The sequence below is a fragment of the Diadema antillarum genome, unplaced genomic scaffold (genome assembly GCF_040938485.1).
Source record: "Diadema antillarum isolate AM-2024a unplaced genomic scaffold, OU_Dant_1.0 seq00000135_RagTag, whole genome shotgun sequence".
Classification (NCBI taxonomy): Eukaryota; Metazoa; Echinodermata; class Echinoidea; order Diadematoida; family Diadematidae; genus Diadema; species Diadema antillarum.
In genome coordinates this window covers 762,501-785,104 of record NW_027271212.1, presented here as the reverse complement: position 1 = coordinate 785,104, position 22,604 = coordinate 762,501, and the positions used below count along the sequence as shown (strand labels likewise).

Below are 22,604 nucleotides of genomic sequence, written 5' to 3'. Positions count from 1 at the left end.
TTTTGCTTCACGCTCATAATATAATTTTTCATTTATATTGATTGAAGATGTGATTGTGGGGAATGACACTCTTTTTTTAAAAGCATGTGTGTGAACACATAACACATTGCAACATTGTCTACTGGAATTTGGTTTTATGTCATTCTTTTTTTAGATTGTTGCAATTTCTGCATTGATTCATCACAAGTTTCCTGTGGACAAAGGTGCCCCAAAGCCTCCATTTCAACAGCACTTTTGTGGTAAGCAAAAATGGTGTAATGTAAATTGATGTAGGAAAGTCTTTATATTGCAGTTGGGTTGATAACAGACAAATAGAGTAGGTGGATGGTCATGTGGTTAAAATCCAGCAGCCAATTTCAAAATAAAACATTTAAAACATATGCATTGATTGATGTCACAAACATAGTATTTCGAGAAACATAGTACATTGACATAATTCTGAAAAGGCAAAAGTTTAGTAGATGTGGAGGGGGGTTTTTATGTCAGTGTCAAAGGTCAGATTAAACACAAGAAATTCACTCCTTGAAGTTCATCACACTTGGTATATGACCAAGGTATGGCAAGGAAATAATTTGTGTCACACTCTGATAATGTTCAGATGCTTGTTATTGGGATTAGTTATGAACTATTGCAGGGTACCTGACTGGTCATCTGTCAAAATGTGGCAAAAGTCACATTGTACTCCTGAAAGTATTAACATGAAATACAAATGGGTATGCAGGGGAATGACATGGGGATCTTGAACTTAGCAATGCATATATTTTTTATATTTAAGAGCCTGTGATTCTAAGTTTTCAACTAGATTAACTGTAGAAGGATTGCTTGATGTTAATGGACAAACTTCGCAAGTTAAGCTTAGTGCCTGGGCATATTAAGGGTTAATGATTAGATTAAAGATGAAAGCTTATGAAGTGTGTGTTACACTTCTGGTGGTGTTTAAAGAAACCAACCTGATGGTTTTGATGTGATTGCTTTTCACAGTTCTCAGCAAACCCAACGACTGCATCTTTCCGTATGACTTCAAAGACGTCATCAAAAGAAAGGTAATTTCGCTCACTCCTTATTGTCAGGGAAAAGTATTTTAGTACATGCAGGTGACCTTGATGGAGACTTCAGAACATATTACATAAGCTGAGAATATATTGTCTAAGTTGGAAAAAATGTGTTTTAGACCAGGGAGGGCTGTATAAATGTATATTGCCCAGCCAATAAAATTATGTATATATTTTCCTGTCCAAGTATGTTTTCTCACAGGAGACAAAAGAAAGCTACATGAAATAATACAATATGTAATTCCCAAAAGTGAAAATAAACAGAAAAACACAGAAAACATGGCTTAAAGATGCACTTGCATTCTGTCAGTTCAAATTTGTTCCAGTTTAGACCTTGTTTGACTTACATCCAAACATCGTAATCTTTTCAATGCATTTACGGCTTTGCTAGGAATAAAAGATAATTCAAATTCAAATTCAAATTTATTTCACTTGCTGAAAAGAAAACATCATGTTCACAATAAAACAGAAGAGAAAAGTATGTACAAACATAGCACGTGAGGGATCAGTAAAGGCCGTATGAAGCCTATTGAGGCTGATTCCCTTACAAACAATAAATAGGACGCAATTTCCATCAAATATACATTAACGAACAAAAACAACAAAGAAACATCACAACATCACAATAATAAAAAGAATATATAGATAGATGATGATAATCCTAGTAAAAATAGTGTTTTTCTTGCCCATTGCCTCCCCACCCTTTGCAAACCAGAACATGAAGGTGCAGATTCTTCCCCAAGAGAGGGCGCTGCTTGGATTCTTCCTAGCCAAAGTTCACACCATTGACCCAGATGTCATAGTGGTAAGATTTGTGTTGATTGCTGAATTTTGTGATGGATAATACCCCTATCTCACCAGACGGTAATTTTGCTACAAACCTCAGAATCGACAAACTGTGGCATCATGTTATTCTCAGCAGGTTACATGATTGTCTAATCTTTTTTTAATTGACATGAAAATGTTCAAGAGTTTTCTGACAGTGCCAGGATGATAACCTGAGATCTTATTATCTGGGACAGGATACATAGGGACAGGAGAGCAAAGAAAAAAGGAAGAAAGAGGGAGCTGAATTTGCGAGGCCAGTTTGTGGAGAATTGTAGGGACTAAATGTGATGAGGGTCTGTGAAGAAGGTATATGCCGTGTGCTTGTTTCATCCAAAAGTGATGGTGATTAGAAATAAACGTCAAACATCCACATTGTTTCGCAGTTTTGACATCTCCCTGTGATCTCCCTCCTCAGGGTCATGACATCTATGGCTTTGACCTGGACGTTCTGCTCCATCGAATCAGTGCCACGAAGACGCCCCATTGGTCAAAGATCGGCAGGCTGAAACGACAGATCATGCCAAAACTGAGTGTAAGTCTCATGGGTTGGGTGCTCATGTTTGTTGATACCTTTCTCTTTATATTTCTCTTGCAGTCTCTCTCTATATATTATACAGTGTATGAAATTATTTCTCCCTCTCTGTCTCTTGTATATCTTTGTTGGTTTTTTCTCTATTTTTGTCTTTCTCTCTGTCTCACTCTCTCTCTCTCTCTGTTCTCTCTCTCTTCTTTTGTCACCCTGTTACTTCAGTAACTGTGTTCTTATTTCTGTCTCCCCTCCATGTAGTCATTTCATTTTTGTAGTTTAGAAGCAGAAGGATGTTAACTCCACAACTATACTTTTAGGTGTGCTGCTCTTCTGATTTTTGACAATCGACAGGATGAGAAAGTCACTGAGACATGAGCGCAAAAAGGTTGTATGTACAGAGTGTGCACATCTTGGTCGTAGTGTTGGATATTTCACAAACTTATTGTGACTGTCCAGAGCATAAAGTGAAAATATAAACATACACTGTAATATTGATTATCAGAGCCTCATGGTCATGGCTGGCCTAAGATTTATTTTTCTTTTTTTGTATTTTCCTTTTTAGTAACATTATCATTTTTGTTTTGCTTCACTGTCTCCCTCTCAGGGTGGTGCGGGGAGAGGCAGCACCTTCACAGAGAAGAATGCCACCTGCGGCCGCATCGTCTGCGACGTCAAGATCTCGGCCAAGGAGCTGGTGCGGTGCAAGAGCTACGACCTGACCGAGTTGGTCAGCCAGCTCGTCCACGAGAAGAGGGTGGACATTCCCTTTGAGCAGATCAAGAACATGTACACGTACGTGAAACATCTGAAATAGGGAAAACTGCTGTAAGGCAAAACAGTACTCATATGCCTGCAATCTGCATGCAGTACTATTACACGTGACTTGAAGTTTATGATCACCAAATTTGATATGTGAAACATATGAAATGGGGAAAGCTGCTTAAAGGCAAAACATAGTACTCATATGCCTGCAATTCGCATGCAATACTATTACACGTGACTTGAAGTTTGTGCTCACCAAATTTGATGCAACAGTGAATTGGTAATGATGATATGATCAATTACATGACATTTTTTTTTAAATCAGAAAGTGGCACCTAGATGACGTCATGCATGAGTGATCACAGTGAACAACGTATTAGGCAATAGTCATGGGCATGTGCAATGACCATGGAACATTGCGTTTGAAATAGTGATGGCTCTCTTGAGATCGGGAACCCCCAAAATTTGGCAGAAAGAAGAAAAAAAGAAAGAAAGAAAAGGATTTCGAGCAAATACAATGGGTTATATGCAGATAGCATAATTAGCAAACTGTTATAACTTCTTTAATACTATTTCTAAAACTGCTATTTATTGTGTGGCTATTATGGGAAATTAGAGTTTGTATGAAAGAAACCAGTCCTTATCACTTCATATACTTTTATCATTGTCTTAAAAATGGATTCAAAATCTTAACCTGTTGAAGACTAGTTGCGAGTGTACTCGGACAGGTGTCTATGGTAAATGTGTGTTGTAGCAAACTCAGCCTGTCCTCAATGGGTTAAAGTGGTCTGAAAGGTGAAAACATTCTTCTCATATGCCTGCAGAATTGTCAATTTTTTGCCCTAAAACATACACATATACATAAGAAATGTGTGAAATAGTGCTGTCATAACACAATTTCATTTGGGTAAATTTGAAATATTAGCCAGAAGGGTTTGCTGAAAGTACACATTCAGTCCTTTATGCAATTCAATCGATTGATTTTATTTACTTCATTTATATGTTTTCAATGAAGGACATCGCGTGACCTGACCTACCTGGTTGAGATGACGTGGAAGGACACGTTCTACATCTTGCGGCTGATGTGTGAACTCAACGTCCTCCCGCTGGCCCTACAGCTGACCACAATCTGTGGCAACGTCATGGTAATGCATTCCTGAACATCCACATCCATCTTCTCAACCAGATGAGAAGAGGAACACTCTTGCATAGCTTCAAGACAATACCTTTCCCCTTCATCCATATTTTTTTTTTCTTTGTGAAGTGGTTCAGTGTTGAAGTTATGCTAACTATCAATCTGCAGAACCAAATTAGTCTTTGAGCAAGCCACACTACCATTCGATGCAGTGATTAGATGAACGCTAGCAAAAAAAAAAGAAAAAAAAAAAGACTGTAGTGAGAACCAGTAGGGAATCATTTTGACAACATATATTTTGAAGCATCTTTGTAGTGGTCCCTGTAGAGATGACTATAAAAGAAGAATTGTCATTGTATAGGTTTTTTGTGTCATTACTATCAGTGATAGTAGTGGCAACAGTGGTATCATGAAGAATATTCATCTTTGTTTTGTTATATTTTTGCTCTTGATCTTGCTGTCATCACCGTTATTACTGTGAAGATCATTTTAAAAATCAGTATAATCTTAATTACGTTTCTGTAGTCATTATGATTACAGCAATCAAGTTGTCTGTTCTTGTAATGCTTTAATCTGTTCAGTCTCGCACTCTGATGGGTGGACGATCTGAGCGCAATGAACATCTCCTCCTTCATGCCTTCCATGAGAAGAATTTCATCTGCCCTGACAAGGAATACAAGAAGAAACCACCACCAGTCTCTGTGAGTATAGTAGTCATCATGGGGGTCGAAGGTCAAAGATCACATAGCCTCGCTTTAATTCTTCTCATGTCAGATTGGGTTTCTCATGTTTTTGTTACACCTGTGTCAGAAGCAGCGTTATTGCCTATTTAGTCATAATAAAGAATATACATATTCAGGTGCGAGTTTCTTCACTTTGTCTCCCTCTACAAATTAAATTTGTTAAGATCGCAACTGCTGAAACTCACACCTGAACCTTCACCCCTCTGAATAATATCTTTCTTTCATTTAATATACAAATTGTGACTTTCTCAAGAATTTCCATGTTCTTGTCTTTAGCTGATTCTGTATTCAGTATACTTACATTTCTGTGACAAACATATTCTTTCAAATCATCACTTCCACCAAAAAAAAATAAAATAACTTTAATAATTTGTAATGTAAGGATTGTGTTACATGAAGCATTATAGTATTGTAAGCTCCGGAATCAGTACTGCATGTAGTTATCAAAACTGATTTAGTCAAAGGGGAACACTGTAAACTTTGCTACTGTGAAGTCATCAAATTGTTTAGGGCCTTTGAGTACCAGCGAGGATGACTCGAATTTACATGCATGCATCGGGTGCATGTAGCCCACCCTGTTCCAAACCTCTGATGAAAAATTATTTCTATAAACTTTCAATCCTTCAACCCTCCACAGCATGATGATGCTGATGAGATGGATCGGCCAGCTACCAGTAAATCCAAACGAAAGCCAGCCTACGCAGGGGGACTTGTTCTGGACCCCAAAGTCGGTGAGTGGAGAGATTTTTTTTGGTAAAAACTGCATCCAAACTGACAGAAACGCCAGTTTATGAGGAATGAACCCTATGGTAATGCCACCTGGTTCCCTTGAGTGTACGTGTGTGTGTGTGTGTGTGTGGGGGGGGGGGGGGGGGGGGGCACCTTTATATGTGTGTGTATGCGTTTGTGTGTATAGATGTATGGGTTATGTGTATGTCATTTGAATGTGTAAAGTTTGTCTGAATATGTGTGTATGTCTAGAGTATGATTCTCATTGTTTGAGCTAAGGAGAGGAGTTGACAACATTTCTTTCAATATTTTTGTTTTCAATATTTTGTTTTCAATATTTTTGTGTTCTATATATTGTTTCAATGATCTTAGTGATTATATTTTGTTGTATGTATTTAACATGATGTTATATCATTGAAGTCAAATAAGGATTATTGAAAAGTATTAAAAAGTGTATGGGGGTGTTTGTATTATGGGTGTCAATGGGTTAAAATGTCTGTGCTTCCCTTAGGCTGGGTCATAACATCCCTCTATCACTCCACTCCATAAGTTAATCAGTGTGACCTCAGAATTGTTATTTAAGGACGGGAAAACAGAATAAGGAATTGTACATGCTGGATATATAAGATACTCACAAAAAGTGATTTATTACATAAGAATTGAGTAGAGATAGATGTGAACGTATCCTTCTTTTCCCTCTTTTCGTTGCCAGGTTTCTACGATAAGTTCATCCTTCTCTTGGACTTCAACAGTTTGTATCCATCCATCATTCAGGAGTACAACATCTGTTTCACCACGATAGCACAGAGTCCAGCAGAACAGGTGAGGCACCAAGGATCTATGACGATATCAAAGTATCAATTCTCATGCATGTATCTCCATTTGTATCTTCATTAATTAAGCCGTTACTTACTGGAACCTGATGAGCCCCGTATAGAGTCTGTGAAGGTCTCAGAATCCTGTACGGAGTGGCTTAATATACTGTGTATGTATGTATGTATGTGTGTGTTTACCTGCATGTCCACCTGCATTTGTCTTAGAGGAAATGACTTGTAATGCACCGTCTGAGGAATGTCAGCTAATGACATATATTCAGAGAAAGCAGATAGTAAATTGGTTACAGACAAAATGTGTGAAATGTTCCTCAGATATATCCCTGACTGTCACATAAGTATTTTTAGGATACTGTATACGCCGAATATTTCGCAAGGTTTTATTTTCGCGAATTTCGCGAGTTGGGTGCTGTTCGCGAAATTAAAGACACCAGAAAATATTGACTCTGATCCCGATGTGAATGTGACGTACACACGTACATTTCTTCGCTCAGTACAGGACTCCATGATCGCGAATTCAACCACTCGCGAAATCGTCGGGATTTCCCGATTCGCGAAAATTTAGACTTGCGAAATATATGGCATATACAGTATATGTTTCAGTGCTTCAGATTCAGGGAATTGTAATGGGGGTAGTACCAGTACCCTGTGAGGAGATGCTGATACAGATCTCTCATATACCGGTATACACTGCATCTCTTTGATGTTTTCTTGGTGGTATCCAGGAAGGAGGAGAGGAGGAGTGGATGCCAGAGGTTCCAGACAGCGACCTGGACGACGGGATCCTCCCGACAGAGATCAGGAAGCTGGTGGAGCGTCGTCGTCAGGTCAAGAGTTTGATGAAGCAGCCGGACCTCCATCCTGACGTCAGACTTCAGGTTTGCTGGCCTCTGATTGGTTGAGAGATATTCCCTACTGAAGCTTGTTTCTTTGCTTTTGTGTGTGTGTGTGTGTGTGTGTGTGTTTGTTTGTTTGTTTGTTTGTTTGTATGCTTCAACTGGGATTAGTGTGGCTCATACCTCTGTCTGGGTTGTCAATTCACTGAATTTTTTGTGTGCAGTTTAGAAAATGCTAGGTGTAAGAACTGCCTGCAATGAAAATGTTTAGGGTTTGTCTGAACTCATGAAGTAAAATGTAAGCTGTTGTTTAATCTATTAATGTATCAGACAAAGTAGGAAATATGACATTTTTCATTGATGCTGGAACTAATGACTTTAGAGACTAAAAGAACAGTTCAATCAAATGATTTTGTAAAACTACTCAATTTTATATGCTATGATGAATATGACACCAAAAGATAGGTACATTGTAGAGGGATGAGTTGACATATGTATAGTTACTGTTTCTTTCAAGGCCAACAAGAGCATCCTTTACCATATGTCCCCCCCCCCCCCCCCCCCCCCCCCCCCCCAAAAAAAAAAAAAAAAAAAAAAAAATTACAGTGGGACCCTCTGCAATGATAACTTTAAAAATAGGGAATCAATCCAAATACAATTTTAGGGTATGAAACTTTTATTTATTTATTTATTTATTATTTATTCAGTTTTCTTTACCCAGGGTAGCCCCATCAGTGGTTTAAACACTGTTATCCTAGGGGGCCCTGCAACAGAATGACAAAATATAACAGTTCAACAAACACAAAATAACAAATCAAGGACATTCCTTTTTACATCATAACATCAACACAATATCAATACTCTATATAAATAAAAAAATGCAAAATTAATCCTTGGCGATAATAATACACAAACTCATATTATTTGAGGAAAAAAAATACCTTAACATTAAACAGGAATATCAAAAATACCCGAATTCTACCCCAAGTGAGATATGTATGCTCTTACGAACGCTTGAAGAGAGGTGGCGTTTCGGACTTCAGCGGGGAGCTGATTCCAAATACATGATGTTTAGTGTGAAAATGATTTTTTTTCCTGCTTGAGTTTTAACTTGTGGAATAATGAGACCATTATTACTTGTGTTTCGCGTACGATATGAATGTATGTTACCAAGGGGCGTAATGAGTTCTTGCACATATTCGGGCATGTTGCCATGAAGTGTCTTAAAGACTGCTTTACAAGTGTTCAAACGCCACCTCTCTTCAAGCGTCATCCAACGTAACCTTCCAAGCACCTGATTGGTTGGCACTGTGTGATCCACTCTCCTTACCACTCTGGCCATTTTCTTGTGTTGTTTAACCCGTTGAGGACGAGTCCCGAGTATACTCGGGCAAGCGTCTATGGGAAATGCGTGTTGTAGCAAAATCAAACCGTCCTCAACGGGTTAATAAGCACATCTTTAAGGGTTTGTGAGCAGTTTGACCATGCATAAGAACAATAGTTAAACTATAACTCATTGCCCACATCTTACATAAAATCCCATTCGCTTTGCTTCAGTGGTCAAAGTGAAATGAGGAATTTTGTAGAGCATGTCAGGAATCACTTCCCTCCAAGTTCTGCCTATTGTGTTTACACATTAATGTGCAGTTCCAAGAGCATTCAAGTGCAAAACTTGGAAGAATCAGACTCATGATATGCTTTACAACAATCCACATTTCTCTGTGACTGCTTAACCAAATTGAATGGGGTTTTCTGCAAAATAGAGCTAAGATGTTATATCTTAAGACCCTGAAGTAGCATTTGGACAGTAATCATATTGCGTGTTATCAATGCGAAAATCCGATTGTAATTTTTTTTTTTGACATACTGTATATATCAAAACTCCTTTACAGCAATTACACTCTGTTTTGTAAACATGAATCATGATGACTATGATATAGCAAATCCCTGTGCCAGATGTTTATAAAAACCCAAATCCAACAAGATTAGATTCCTGACAGACTCATTTTGCTATCCTTCCACAGTATGACATTCGTCAGAAGGCCTTGAAGCTGACAGCCAACAGTATGTACGGTTGCCTGGGTTTCAGTCATTCACGTTTCTACGCTAAGCCACTGGCTGCCCTGGTCACCAGCAAGGGGAGAGAGGTAAGAGGCTGCAGGAAGTTCTTACTTGACCTTTGACCTTTGACCTATGTTACAACACTTTTGCTCTTGTATAGTTTGCAACACAAAGATGTTAAGAGAGATTACTTTTTTCATTACGTCATGGACATATATGTTTAAGTCTGATCACTTCAGAGAGTAGTTTGGAAAGCGGTTAAAGATTTTTGTGGCTTTTTCAAATTTTTTGATGTTGCAGAAGTTTGTAGCATAAGAAAGAAGCACTGTACCAAACTGCTGCTTGAATTCTATTAAAGTAGCTGATAAACTCTAATAGCTAAAGATATTTTCAGATTTCGTTACCCATAATTTGCTAGTATGCTGAAGATGCAATTTGCTCTGTACCTGTATGTAGAACAGGCTTCGCATTTTAGTCAAAATGGAATTTGTAGCATAGATTTCATTTACTTGTGACGTCAATGTAAACTCAGAATGAAAGTTGAAATGTTAAAGTGCATTTGAGACTAATTTACTGCATTCATTCTGTTCATTGCTAGATCTTGATGCATACGAAAGAGCTTGTGCAAAAGGTATGTATTTGAATAACTTTTATGTTACTGTAAAAGTGGTTTCTTTCGCGTACAGATACTTTCGCGGTTTCCATCGGTGCCGACTTTTTCGCGCGTGTTTAAATTCGTGGTCGACAAAATCTGTGAATTCACAGTCGGCAAAAATTGTTTTATTTTGTGCATGAAAACCCAAATTTTAATCCAATTACTCTTTTATTTATTAAATAGAAATTAGAATCAACTGCAGGCTTACCTGAAATCCCGTCTCTCGAGTAGGCCTACTTTATAACATGCTTGTACATACATTGCGTGGTATCGCTGTGTGTGTTAACCATCAATACACTCAATGCACGGAAGCTTCGTGTGTGTATGCGCGCAATAGCGTTGTAACAAGCGGCGAGTTCAAAACATTTTCCCGTGATGTTGAATTCACGGTTCAACCTCAAAGCGCGAAAAGCACGAAAATAAAACCGCCGCGAAAGAAACCACTTTTATAGTAATCAAGTATTGTTGCTGTACTATCAGCAATTCAAATTGTGCGATGAATGAAAGTGGAGGATTTTTTTCAGTTTCTGTTTCCATCATTCTGTCAAGAGATATTGTTTTCACATACATCAAGTTCTAGATATTAGCAATGTGTCACAAAATTTAGAAATTCTCTATTTATTTTTTGATGACAAAATATGAAAATCTGTCATTATTGTGGATGCACACCTATATTTCAGAAGAAGCATAATCAAGACTTATCAGGTCATAACATATGAACTACATTAAAAAAAATCTTAAACTATGTGAGGTATACAAATCATTTAAAATGCAAAGTCTTAGATTTCCAATGACACTACAATGGATTCAGATTATGCTGTCAACAAGAAAATTTTTGAACTCTTAAGGAAAGATTTTCAATAGACTTGGGGAAAAATGGATTGTGTTTGATTGATTGTTATCACCTGCAGACATTTTACAAGTTTCTGTAGATTTAAAATCCCTTTTTACAACTTTCCTTACTTTTGTAGATGAACCTCGATGTCATCTACGGAGACACAGATTCCATCATGATCAACACCAACTCCACCGACCACGACCAAGTCTTCAAACTCGGCAACAGGGTGGGACAGCATCTCCTAACTGCTTTGTCTGTTTGTTGTTTGTCTCCTTGTTTGTTTCCTCGTTTTGTGTGGGTTATGGTCATACTATTTCATGTTGTTCGCCCCAGCAAATGTTGGCTGTCTCTAAGCTACTTCAGGTGTGCTCTGTTCATATGTGCATGAATATTTATCTGTACCATTGAGTAGACATTCACTTGTACATGTACATTAGATTCAGTACCACAGGTAGACATTTTTTTTTTTTCATATGAAGCATGTATTAAGTAATAAATGCAAGAAGTGAACAAAGAAATGACAGTCTACGAGTTTCAGAGGTCCAGCCATTAGTGTTAACAAAAACAACAATAACTACATTTATCATTCATACAATTACTTCCGATCAGGTCAAGGCAGAGGTCAACAAACTTTATCGTCTCCTGGAGATTGACATTGATGGGGTCTTCCAGTCCATGCTGCTTCTGAAGAAAAAGAAGTAAGATATTCCAAAGATCTCCTTCTCTATTAGATAGCTGTTTATCCTCTGCTTCTGAGAAGACAGAAGTAAGATGTTACCAGGATCTCCATATCTATTAGATAGCTGTTTATCCTCTAGAAATGTTAGACATCCCTCTTGTTAAAGAATACATACTACGTATTCATTTCTACAGAATGGATTGATAGTAATTGCATATCATTGATTGTTTTAATGTTTTTGAATTTCTAGGAGAACATGTTTAAAGGTGTGAATATAAAAGAGTAACGAATGAAGCCAGGATTATGTTTTTTTTTGTTTTTATTTTTAAGTTCATGTTTCATTTTTTGATGAAGTTATTTGCCAAAGTTTTTGATATCTATTAGCCATAAGATGAAATTGTTACATGAATATCACTATGGGAAATTTTGAAAATATGATTGGTGATCAAAGCTGATCATAAGATCACTTTTTGCTTGTCAGTTTAGTAAGATTTTGTTACTTTTTGTAAACAAATCATTTATGATCAAGAGCAGGTATAATGATTTTAAGAAAAAAAAATAGATATATATTGATTCTTTCCGTAAATTTTTATCTCGTGGAAAATTCTGACGAGTGAGTAGCCACATGACTTAGGTAAAACACACATTCCTTTTTCATAGATTCTTTTCATAGATTTTTTTATCTTGTGATAAGTTCTGACATGTGAGTAGCCACATGACCCGAGCAAAACATTCAATTTTTTTCAGGTATGCTGCCCTCACAGTCGAACGTCTGCCAGATGGAACCCTGAAGACATCAAAGGAGATGAAAGGCTTGGACATCGTGAGGAGGGACTGGTGTGACCTGGCCAAGCAAGTGGGAAGGTAAGTCTCATACTAGCCTCATGGACTGACAAAGGAGTACATTAGTGTAGTAGATAAGTTTTAAAGATAATATAAAGTTTTGGTACCTCAAAAGTTTCCCTGAGTTTCCTTGTCTTAGTTTGTGTTTCAGGTTAAAGTACCTTTCATATAATTAACACTGTGAGACTTACTCGCCCCAAAGTGCTCTCTAACGGGCCGTTAGTTTTACTCGACGCGGTACCGCGACAATCAATATACACATATTGTATGAAACCATTATTGCATGATTACTATGACACGAGAGCACTTTGGGCGAGCAAGTCTCACAGTGTTAGTTATATGAAAGGTACTTTAACCTGAAACACAAACTAAGACAAGGAAATTCAGGGAAACTTTTGAGGTACCAAAACTTTATATTATCTTTAACCCTTTCTGTGCCAGGGAGTTTAGTTAGTGTGTAAAGCGCAATGGGTTTTTCTATACCAGTCGACACTCAAAACACAAATGGGGCTATTGAATGAGGAGAGTTTATGAATCCCACCTGCATCAGTAACTTTCCTGGATGCAGTGAAAGTTGAGACAGTAGATAATTGTGCCATGTAGAAATTGAAGTCATAACATTAATCCCTGTTCACTTTGCTACATATTTGATAACTACTAGCGCTGTGACACAGAGTCATTTTGAACCAATTCTCGGTATTGCCATTGGGCAAAAAACTTCTGCACATGCTGCAGAGCCCTGTCACAGATGCACTGAGGAATTCCTTGGTAACATTGTGGCTTCCGCTTGGTTTGCGTAGTTCTCAGTTAGTGGTCACTAGTGGATTTGTGGTCACTAGAGTCGTGGTTCACTACTGCAAGGCTTCAATGTGCTGGTAACATGGTGGAGAGCGAAGAAATCTTCAACAATAATGCCCCTGGATGAAGATGGAATGTAACCTGAGTGCATATGCAGCCAAAACCAGGGGCAAGTTTGTCCCTTGAGCTATCCCATAATGCATCTAAAGCGATGCTTGCCGCGAGGCACCCAGGTATTGGCGATACCAAGAATTATCCCCTTCCTTGCTCTTCCTTCCATTTCTATCCCCAGCTATGCCATTGACCAGATCCTGTCAGCCGAGTCACGAGAGTTGATTGTGGAGAATATCCACACCCACCTTATCGAGCTTGGGGAGAAAGTGGTGGCTGGAACCATTCCTCTTGAGATGTACGAGATCCACAAGGTCGGTGCCAGCTGTCTATAGTTTTTGTTTTCTCTTTATTAACCTCTTCCTTCCACAATTCTCTGAGAACCTCCAATGTCCCCAAACAAGACATTTATTTGCCCATCCACGCAGAACAGACAGGTTGGTAATCCGCCCATGCAAAAGCAGTCAAGCAGTAAATTGTATTCCCTTTTCACGGTCAAGTGTGTTATGCATGTGTCATCGAATAATGCAAAATATTGATTGGATGTGAGAAATAAATAGAGCATGTGCTAGGCTCGCAAGATATTTTGTTATGCACTATAAGGGCATCTAAATGGGGTCAGGGAAAGTCAAAATTTAGTGAGCTCAGCCTCTATTGCTGTGTACATCTTCATACACATTTTGCAGCAAAACAAGCACACTAGTAAGTTGGAAAAGGTAAATTAACCCAAAATACATGCAGTTCTGAGACAGAAAAAGAACAGATGTTGATAGCAGAAACTCTTGACATTTCAATTAAAGACATTTTTTTACTTGGTTGAAAACAAATACACATGAATTTAGGCCGCAAATGCAGCACTCTTATGTACATTTTGGGAACCTGAGGAACAGGTTAAGAAAGTCTGTGGAAGATGTGGTCTGCATAAGACATAAAAGTTCTGACAAGCTAAGCATTATGGGATTGATGAACCTAAATTGGTGTATTTTTTGTGACTGCCCAGCTCAAAACCCACAAAAAGTAGGCAAAGACTGTAAAACCAGAAATATTTGTGTACATGAAATTTTTTGTGAATTTCGCAAGGAGCCAAGAATCACGATATTAAGATGAACACAAATGTTCGTGTCTACACTGTGTGCATTGAATGCCAGTGGCAATTCGCAAAAATTTTATGGTGCGAAAAGGCTGTTGGCCCGAATTTGTGAAAATTTTATGCTGTGAATATTTGTGGTTTTACAGTAGTTTAAAATGGTACCTGTCCTTAAAAAAAAAAAAAAAAAAAAAAATGGTAGAAAAAAAAAACGGTAGTATCTTAATTTCTGTTAAGCCGACAAATTTTGCCAGTAGGCAGAGAAATGATTACTCTTTCAGGTAAGACAAAATTTTGAGTCTGTCAACCCAAATGACATATTATGGTCCATTTTGCAGAATCCTAATCTGCGACTTTCTTGTGGGTTTTGAGCTGAGCGGTCACATTTGTCCTTGTGTATTTATATCATTGTAGAGTTTGACCAAAGCTCCTCAGGACTACCCAGACAAGAAGAGCCTCCCTCACGTCAACGTCGCTCTCCGTCTCAACAGCCAGGCCGGAGGAAAACCCATCGGAGCTGGAGACACTGTCTCCTACATCGTCTGCGAGGTCAGTGCTTGCTGCTCCATCTTCAGTCATCAGTAAATGAGACTTGCCAAGTGAAGCAAAGATTTGAGCTTTGATCCCCACTGTATTTTTTTGAAATTATTATTCGTAGAGTTCGCACATGGCACCTCTGAGTAATGAGTAAAAGGGGATCAAATATTGTTACACTGTATGCTTTGTTGAGATGTAAAGTTTATGATGCTGTCCTCCATGTAATATTGTATTTCCATTAAAGGCAGTGCATCAGAATTCCTTCAAGTCCTTTTAATTGTATCAATAATTGTTGTAGTTAAGGTGAACCATTGTTAGGAATAGTGCCCAGTTATACACTTCTTAAGAAAGGGTTTTCGAATATCAACTCATTTGAGAGGGCAAGAATAGCTCCCTTCTAGATTGGAACTTTTTCCAAATAAGGAAGACTGGCCCATTGTTATAGGTACAGTCTGGTAAATAAATCTGTTCAGTACTACATCATCAGGTGAAAATCAGAATAGTGACATTGTATGAAGCAAATGAATTTGTGCCTTACTAGTTCTAAATTGACAGTAGTGAAATTGATAAAGAGGGTACATATTAAATTGTCTTGTGTCCGTGAATCCCTTGTTTAAAGCTCTATAAATCATATGGCATGATTTTTCTTTTAAATGTTGTAAGATCGTAAAGCCTGAAGCAAGCCTCGATATCTGAATGGATAGCTCTTTAAACAAAGTTCACACCAAAGACAAATGTTTAGGTGACACGAACTAGAAATGATGTATGAGGTGTCAGTAGATAGAATACTGCACAAATCATCAAAGTAATGATGAATTGATCTGATAAACCAATCTAACATCTCTTCCTTTTATTTCATCCATCTCCTTCAATCTCCAGGATGGATCTAACCTCCCTGCGGGTCAAAGGGCGTACCACCCAGACGAACTGCGCAAGCTTGACCACCTCAAAGTGGACACCAAGTACTACTTGGCCCAGCAGGTGCACCCCGTGGTGTCTCGTCTCTGTGACCCGATTGATGGCACTGATGCTGCCCACATCGCAGAGTGTCTTGGTAGGTCCACTTCTTTTTATTGTATAAGCCGGTATTTTCGAGTTCAGATATTTTTGTGAATGAGGAGGTCACAGCCATTTTCCCGAGATGTTGTTTTCGCAAATTGGCACCAAGGCTATTGTAAGTGTTCTATCACCCTTGCACATGGCAGCATTTTCACGTGTTGTTAAATTCGTGGATCAACAATGATTTGCGAACTTCGCGAAAAATTAAACTATAACAAATAAAAAGACAGCTTATACATTATGTTTTTAACGTCTCAGTTTCCTTTCATTTTCAAATATAAGGACATAATGTCTTCCCTAAATATGTACCAACAAGACAAAGATCTTCATTTAGAGGTCACATAGACAGTGCAGGTTTTACAGGGAGTAAAAATTGTAAATCATGCTTCAAAGAAGCTTTTTAGTAGCCCTTTATACCACCCAGTCTTCACAAAGTTGGCCATCAAATTCAGCACTGAACCGGGATCCAGTGTATTAACCAGCTGAAGATGAGTCCCGAGAATACTCTGGTAGATGTCTATGGGAAATGCATGTTATAGCAAATCAGTCCGTCCTCAACGGGTTAATGTGATGGGAGGAGCAATCTCTTGTAGCAGATTATAGAGAGCTTCTCTTAGTGCTTGCCTGATTTCAAATCTTCCTTGAGGTATTTAAAAGACAAAACACGGCATTGGTATGTCATCTCATTTAGGCAAGGTACTCTGATGTCGATATTGATTTTATCTCTTGATATGCTGTCAAACCAGTGTGATTCAGAAAGTGCAAAATCATGTTGGCTGAAAACTGTTAGTAGTTTTTAAAGTAGCATTAAAGAGCAGAATTAGCCTTTGGTATGCCATCCCTTTTAGGCAGTGTGCTCTGATATTGGCTTTGATTTTATCACTCGACGTACAAACTACTATGATTCAGAAAGTGCAAGATCATGTCGGCTGAAAACTGTTAGTAGTTTTTAAAGCAGGTATATGAAATATTTGTGGTCAGGTTATCATTGAAACACTTAAGAGGGCAATAATTACCAAAAAAAATCTCCCAATTCCCAACAGGTTTGGATCCTTCTGGCTACCGGCACTCCATCCGTCACCGTGAGGATGAAAGTGATGCGTTGCTAGGCGCCCAGGAGGATGATGAGGAGCGCTTCAAGGATGCAGACCGTTTCAAGTTCATCTGCCCCAATAAAGACTGCAAGCGCGAGAACATTGTTGACAGCGTGTTTACTGGCACGGTAAATTTGTTCGCCATTTTACGAAAAACCATCAACGATGAATGATTTGTAGTAATATTATTTCTTATGCAATACTGCAATATGACGTTCTTAGTGACTGAAAAAGAAAATCTTATTTCACACTCAAACTTGCCTGTCTATTAAAACACAAATGTCTATTCCATTCAATTTGAGAAATTTACCCCAGACTGTGCCAGTTAGTTTGATATTTCTATGTATAATTCAATTCAATTTTCAATTAAATTTGTGTTATATTTCATTTTTCTTCTTCCACGGAACGTAACATAATAAACAAATATCAAAATTATATCTGAGCTCCTTGCTTGATGCATGCCAACCTTTACTTGATGATCACCAAATGCACACAGAAAATCTGAAAATTATTTTTATAAACCCTACCTGTGAGATGATGAAGTTTATTGGTCTCTATGTGTGGGTGATCAGTATATTTAAAAAAGAATATATATCATCTGCATGTTTCACCTTCATTTTGTACAAAACCAAGATGCTAAGTCTCTTGGGACCACTAACATAAGTTCACATAGACTTCTTATGCAGTATACTCACCACTGGTATTTAAAGACTTACTGACATCTCCTGAAAATAAATGACAGATTTAACTCTCATATGCGTCCCCTTCCCAGGGTTCATTGGCTGAGGCTCGGCTGGGCTACTGTGAGAGTCGCTGTGGCACCGTGCCCACTGATCATGTGACCATGCTTGGCAACAGACTCCGCCTCTTGATTCGAGCCTATATCCAAAAGTACTATGCTGTGAGTATGCAGAATCTTATGATTTAAAAGGAATTTTTGGGTATTGGGCATTTGCCACTCAACAGATGTGCAATGTTTTTGTTAGGCAGTTATTAACTGCAAAACTCTATATAGAATATGGAGGTACAGAACTGCTGCAACTTCCTTTTTGTATTTTTTTTCTTTTTTTTTTTGCATCTGATGGTAATGAAAATTATTTCTTTTGTTGACCTAATATCATATCTGTTAATAATCATCTCATTCATTTATGTGTTCATTATTGGCTCCACTTGAATCCAAACCGTTGTCTGAATATCACAAATTTGTGATCAGTCTATGCAGAGTATAACAAGACTGAAATAAGGAGGCCATAGCCTTTTGTGTTAAAAAAAGAAAAGAAAATAATTTCCACTACTGAAAAAAAATTTTCCTGTGTATTTTAATTTCATGAATTTCATGAGAGCCCACATTCCTGAAAATTTAATGCCGCAGATAGAAGGCTGTTGGCTCAAATTCACTGAAATTTCATGCACGAATATTTCTGGTTTTACAGTATCTAACTTTACTTAAGTATGTTTCCCCCTGCTTCTCATAGTATTTGCTGTCATTTCCTGTTGTTAAATATTGTGACTTTCAGTTTTATTGCAAATATTTTATCTGTTTTTGTATGCTACTAGTATCATGCCCTGGACATATTCTTTTATACGTTTTTTTTTTTTTTAAATACATTGTGTATCAGTATGTACATTGTATATCAATCTATTGTGGACTGGCATATTTGTCTTTTTTGTGTGTGTAAATTGCGCTTACATTTTGTTTGTATGTTTCCGTTTGTTTTTATTTGTGATATTTTCCATAATGTATGACGTACTTCAATTGCATCCGTTGCACTGAAGAAATAGATTGATAAATCAATAATGTATATTGCAAAGAAATTGAAAACAGAAGTCATAGTAACATGAAATGAGTTGGATAGAAGTTAGAAGTGAATGCTAAGTTTTTCTTTTGTACGTCTGTAATGAATTCAGTTTTGATCATCAGTGGACAAGATTAAAATACCGTATTCGCCGGCGCAAAGGCCGCAGCGCGGTATAAGCCGCACCCCGATTTGTGCAACGCCAAAAAAAAAAAAAAAAGAAAAAAAAATGCTGAAAAGAAACGTGAAAACCTGATGCTTGAAGACGAAGGATGAAGACACTTTACGGTAAAAAAATGCTTAAATTTACACGGAAATAAACAAGTGGGTACCATACAAAATACGATGTTCTCGCACAAATTAATATTGTCACACACGTAGATACATCGGTCAATCGAAAACCTCGAACAGACATTCAACATCGGAACAAAAACTCACCTCCAAATTTTTGCCAGTGAGGTAATAACTTAACAAAAATGAACAAAACACGCTCAGAAGTACGATTGTACTCTGAAAATAATGTGTAATGATACAAAAGCAAAAGAGAGAAAATGAGGGAAAGGGACAGGAGGAAATCTAACGCTATAGAACATACACCACAGGTGTGCGAGTTGCTAGTCGATCGAGTCACATTGTAATAGCATAGACAGGTGGTTGTCTGTACATGCAAGTCTATAGACAGATACATTGTAATATAGTAGACAGGTATTCATGTAATAGACAGGTGGTTGTCTGTACAGTCTATAGACAGGTACATGTACATTGTAATATAGTAGACAGGTATTCATGTAATAGACAGGTGGTTGTCCGTACAGTCTATAGACAGGTACTTGTAATATAGTAGACAGGTATTCATGTATAGACAGGTACTACGGTACATTGTCATAGACAGGTTCATTGTAATAGACAGGTAATCACGTAATAGACAGGTATTCATGTAATAGACAGGTTCTGACAAACACTTTATTACTCATTATTAGTTAGCAAAGCGCTACGCTTTGAGCTTAAGTTTTATTTTTGCCTCATTAAAATTTCATAGAAAAGACAAAGAGGACATACTGATGAGGAACAAACACGGAATGCAGCTTTGCTTGTAAGATTTGTATACCGGTATTCATATCATCGGGGGATGGTTGCCTCCTTGGTTGCCTATTGTGTAGTCCCATACATGTATAAATGTGCTAGTTTTTACTCCCGATTTGCCGGGTTGCAGAGACCAATTTTGGTTTTGCCGACAGATAGGCCGCACCCCGACTTTTCACTTTTATTTTTCTGAAAAATACTGCGGCCTATACGCCGGCGAATACGGTAGTCAGAGAGAATGAGCTGTTTGATTCATCTGTCTGTTTGTCTGTCTGTTCCAGGGCTGGTTGCTATGTGAGGACTCCTCCTGTGCCCATCGAACACGCCGCGTCCCCCTCAACCCCCAGCGACATGGGTTCGTCTGTCCCATCTGCCAGCGTGCGGTCCTGAAACCAGAGGCGAGTTGCTTAACCCTTACTTTGCTTCGTTTGCCGATTGGCACAGATACCTGGGAACTAATTGTCAGTGAATAGAGATTATCCACTATCCTCCTACTAGTTCTTATTTTGTCACCTGGCCTTCCCGTCAAGGCCGGAGCACATTGCTACACCTGGCTGGGTTTGCTGATATAAACGGTCAAAGCCTTGACATGAGTGGCTGCCCTGGGCCACTAGATATTGATGTTGGGCCACCAAATATCCTAAAAGGTTATCTTTTGGTGGCCTTGATATCGGGCAACTAAATTTAAAAATGGATTGTTGTGTTTCCTTGTATTTCGGGTCACTCAAATTTGAAATTTCAAAATTTTAGTGAACTGAGCTGGCTACCATCTGAGAAAAACAAAGTTATTGTCGAGTCCTGACTTACGGCAGATATAATGATTGCAGAACAAGGCAGAAGTACCCTAGTGTATTGCCTACTGTGGGCAAATTGCTTTAGTCACTTGTATACTATGCTTCTCTTCCCATCATGCCTTGCAGTACTCCGACAAGGAACTGTACAACCAGCTCTGCTTCTTCCAGTTCATCTTTGACTACGAGAAGGCATTGACGCAGAATGCAGACAAAGGTATTGTCCCCATTGCCATGGCAACCCTCGATCTTCTGCTGAGTCGATATCAGTATCTCTTTTTGATGTAGGGAAATACAAGAGCTGCATGAGGAAACATTTATGCAGGCTTTAACTTTTGCAGTAATCTTATTGTTTTGAATTGCCTTTCTCTTTTTTGCTTTTTGGGTATTCACATATTAAACTTTCCTTTTGTAGTGAAATGTTAGCTCATGTCATTTTCTGTCCATAATCATGCTATGTAGTTTGTTTGTTTTTCCCTCCTGAGTGTTTGGTTGCTAGCTTGATCTGTTCCAAGGGATTGCATTTCTAGACATAGGTTTCATGTGATATACTTCCATTGTACATAGTCTAATGCCTCCAGAACTTTAGGATAACTTTTGGACTTACTTTTAGGTTGCTCATATGAATCCTTCATAGTTGTAATTTGCATAACCTTTGCAAAATACAAAAGCCATATCTGTTCCTGATATTGTCTCATATCATATTTCATTTATCTATCTCCTTCTGGCTTGTATTTTCTCACTCAATTTTTCTGTCATTTTTGTTTTCATTTGTTATTTTTGTATTTATTAATTTCTTTTTCTTTCTTTTTTTCTTCACAGCGAGATCCCGAAGCCAAGAGACGGCAGCCGTCCGATCAGCCTACCAATCCTTGAAGCAAATTATAGACCAGCGACTAGGGGTCAATGCCTACTCAGAGGTGGACCTCTCGAAGCTCTTCAATGGACTCTTCCTGATCCAGTAAGAAGACGTGGGTGGGTCGTCTTTGGACCAAGACTTATGAAGCTGGTCAAGCACCCTGCTAGAGATGGACATGTTGGAGTTCTGCACAGACCCGTTGTGGTCCATTGGTACCAGGTTAATCTTATCTAGACCAAGAACTCTGCCAGTCTGTGCCCGTTCAATGGATGAATCTTCTTGGAAGTTTACTTCATCTGGCGGGACCAGGCTGGTTTCATTTTGGACCAGTTGTGGACCACCACTTCAAGAATAAGATGTAACAGAAGTTAGTGGGATCTGGCTGCAAATCGAGCCAGTATCAAAGACTTTAAATCTTAAAGGACTTCCAATAATCTGTAGCCCTTTATCTTTGGATGTTATTCTACAGTAGCCATTTACAACAAAACCAGAATACTTTGTGGAGTGGAAACTAAATTTACTGTGTGCACTATGATACCGGCATGATATAAACTTTGTCAGTTATCTGTTCACTGTGCTGTATTCATGTGAATTCATAGTGATACTTTTGAAAGGTTGACAGTCTTTTAAAAAAGCACATGAATTAGTCCTATGGACTGAGAATAAAACATCATTGCACAAAATGTCCGCATTTACAGTATCTGTCAATTTTAAGATATTAGTAACTCATTCAATTTAAATTAAACATTTCAATACTGGCTTGATATACACATGTATGGTGTGTAATGATATGGTGTAAAGAAAAGAGTATCTTCTAGTTTTGAATCAAAATCTTAAATTTTCGTGCTAGAGTGGCATATTAAGAA

The 22,604-nt window shown here is 38.1% G+C and overlaps 1 protein-coding gene across 1 annotated transcript in view; it reads left to right on the top strand.

Moving 5' to 3' along the window:
* Positions 1-22,604, top strand: part of LOC139727526 (DNA polymerase alpha catalytic subunit-like) — a 35,769-nt gene that overhangs the window by 12,942 nt on the left and 223 nt on the right. Inside the window, exons 16-38 of the mRNA XM_071638499.1 lie at positions 155-239; positions 982-1,043; positions 1,768-1,857; positions 2,296-2,412; positions 3,014-3,201; positions 4,187-4,316; positions 4,888-5,007; positions 5,687-5,780; positions 6,491-6,600; positions 7,337-7,489; positions 9,472-9,594; positions 10,107-10,139; positions 11,135-11,227; positions 11,611-11,699; positions 12,428-12,544; positions 13,614-13,746; positions 14,934-15,068; positions 15,936-16,110; positions 17,159-17,337; positions 17,982-18,110; positions 20,370-20,486; positions 21,009-21,096; positions 21,702-22,604. The exon at positions 21,702-22,604 is cut by the window's right edge and continues 223 nt beyond it. Coding sequence (XP_071494600.1) covers positions 155-239; positions 982-1,043; positions 1,768-1,857; positions 2,296-2,412; positions 3,014-3,201; positions 4,187-4,316; positions 4,888-5,007; positions 5,687-5,780; positions 6,491-6,600; positions 7,337-7,489; positions 9,472-9,594; positions 10,107-10,139; positions 11,135-11,227; positions 11,611-11,699; positions 12,428-12,544; positions 13,614-13,746; positions 14,934-15,068; positions 15,936-16,110; positions 17,159-17,337; positions 17,982-18,110; positions 20,370-20,486; positions 21,009-21,096; positions 21,702-21,844 — 2,703 coding nt within the window. The 3' untranslated portion in view covers positions 21,845-22,604. The remainder of the gene's footprint in view (positions 1-154; positions 240-981; positions 1,044-1,767; positions 1,858-2,295; positions 2,413-3,013; positions 3,202-4,186; positions 4,317-4,887; positions 5,008-5,686; positions 5,781-6,490; positions 6,601-7,336; positions 7,490-9,471; positions 9,595-10,106; positions 10,140-11,134; positions 11,228-11,610; positions 11,700-12,427; positions 12,545-13,613; positions 13,747-14,933; positions 15,069-15,935; positions 16,111-17,158; positions 17,338-17,981; positions 18,111-20,369; positions 20,487-21,008; positions 21,097-21,701) is intronic.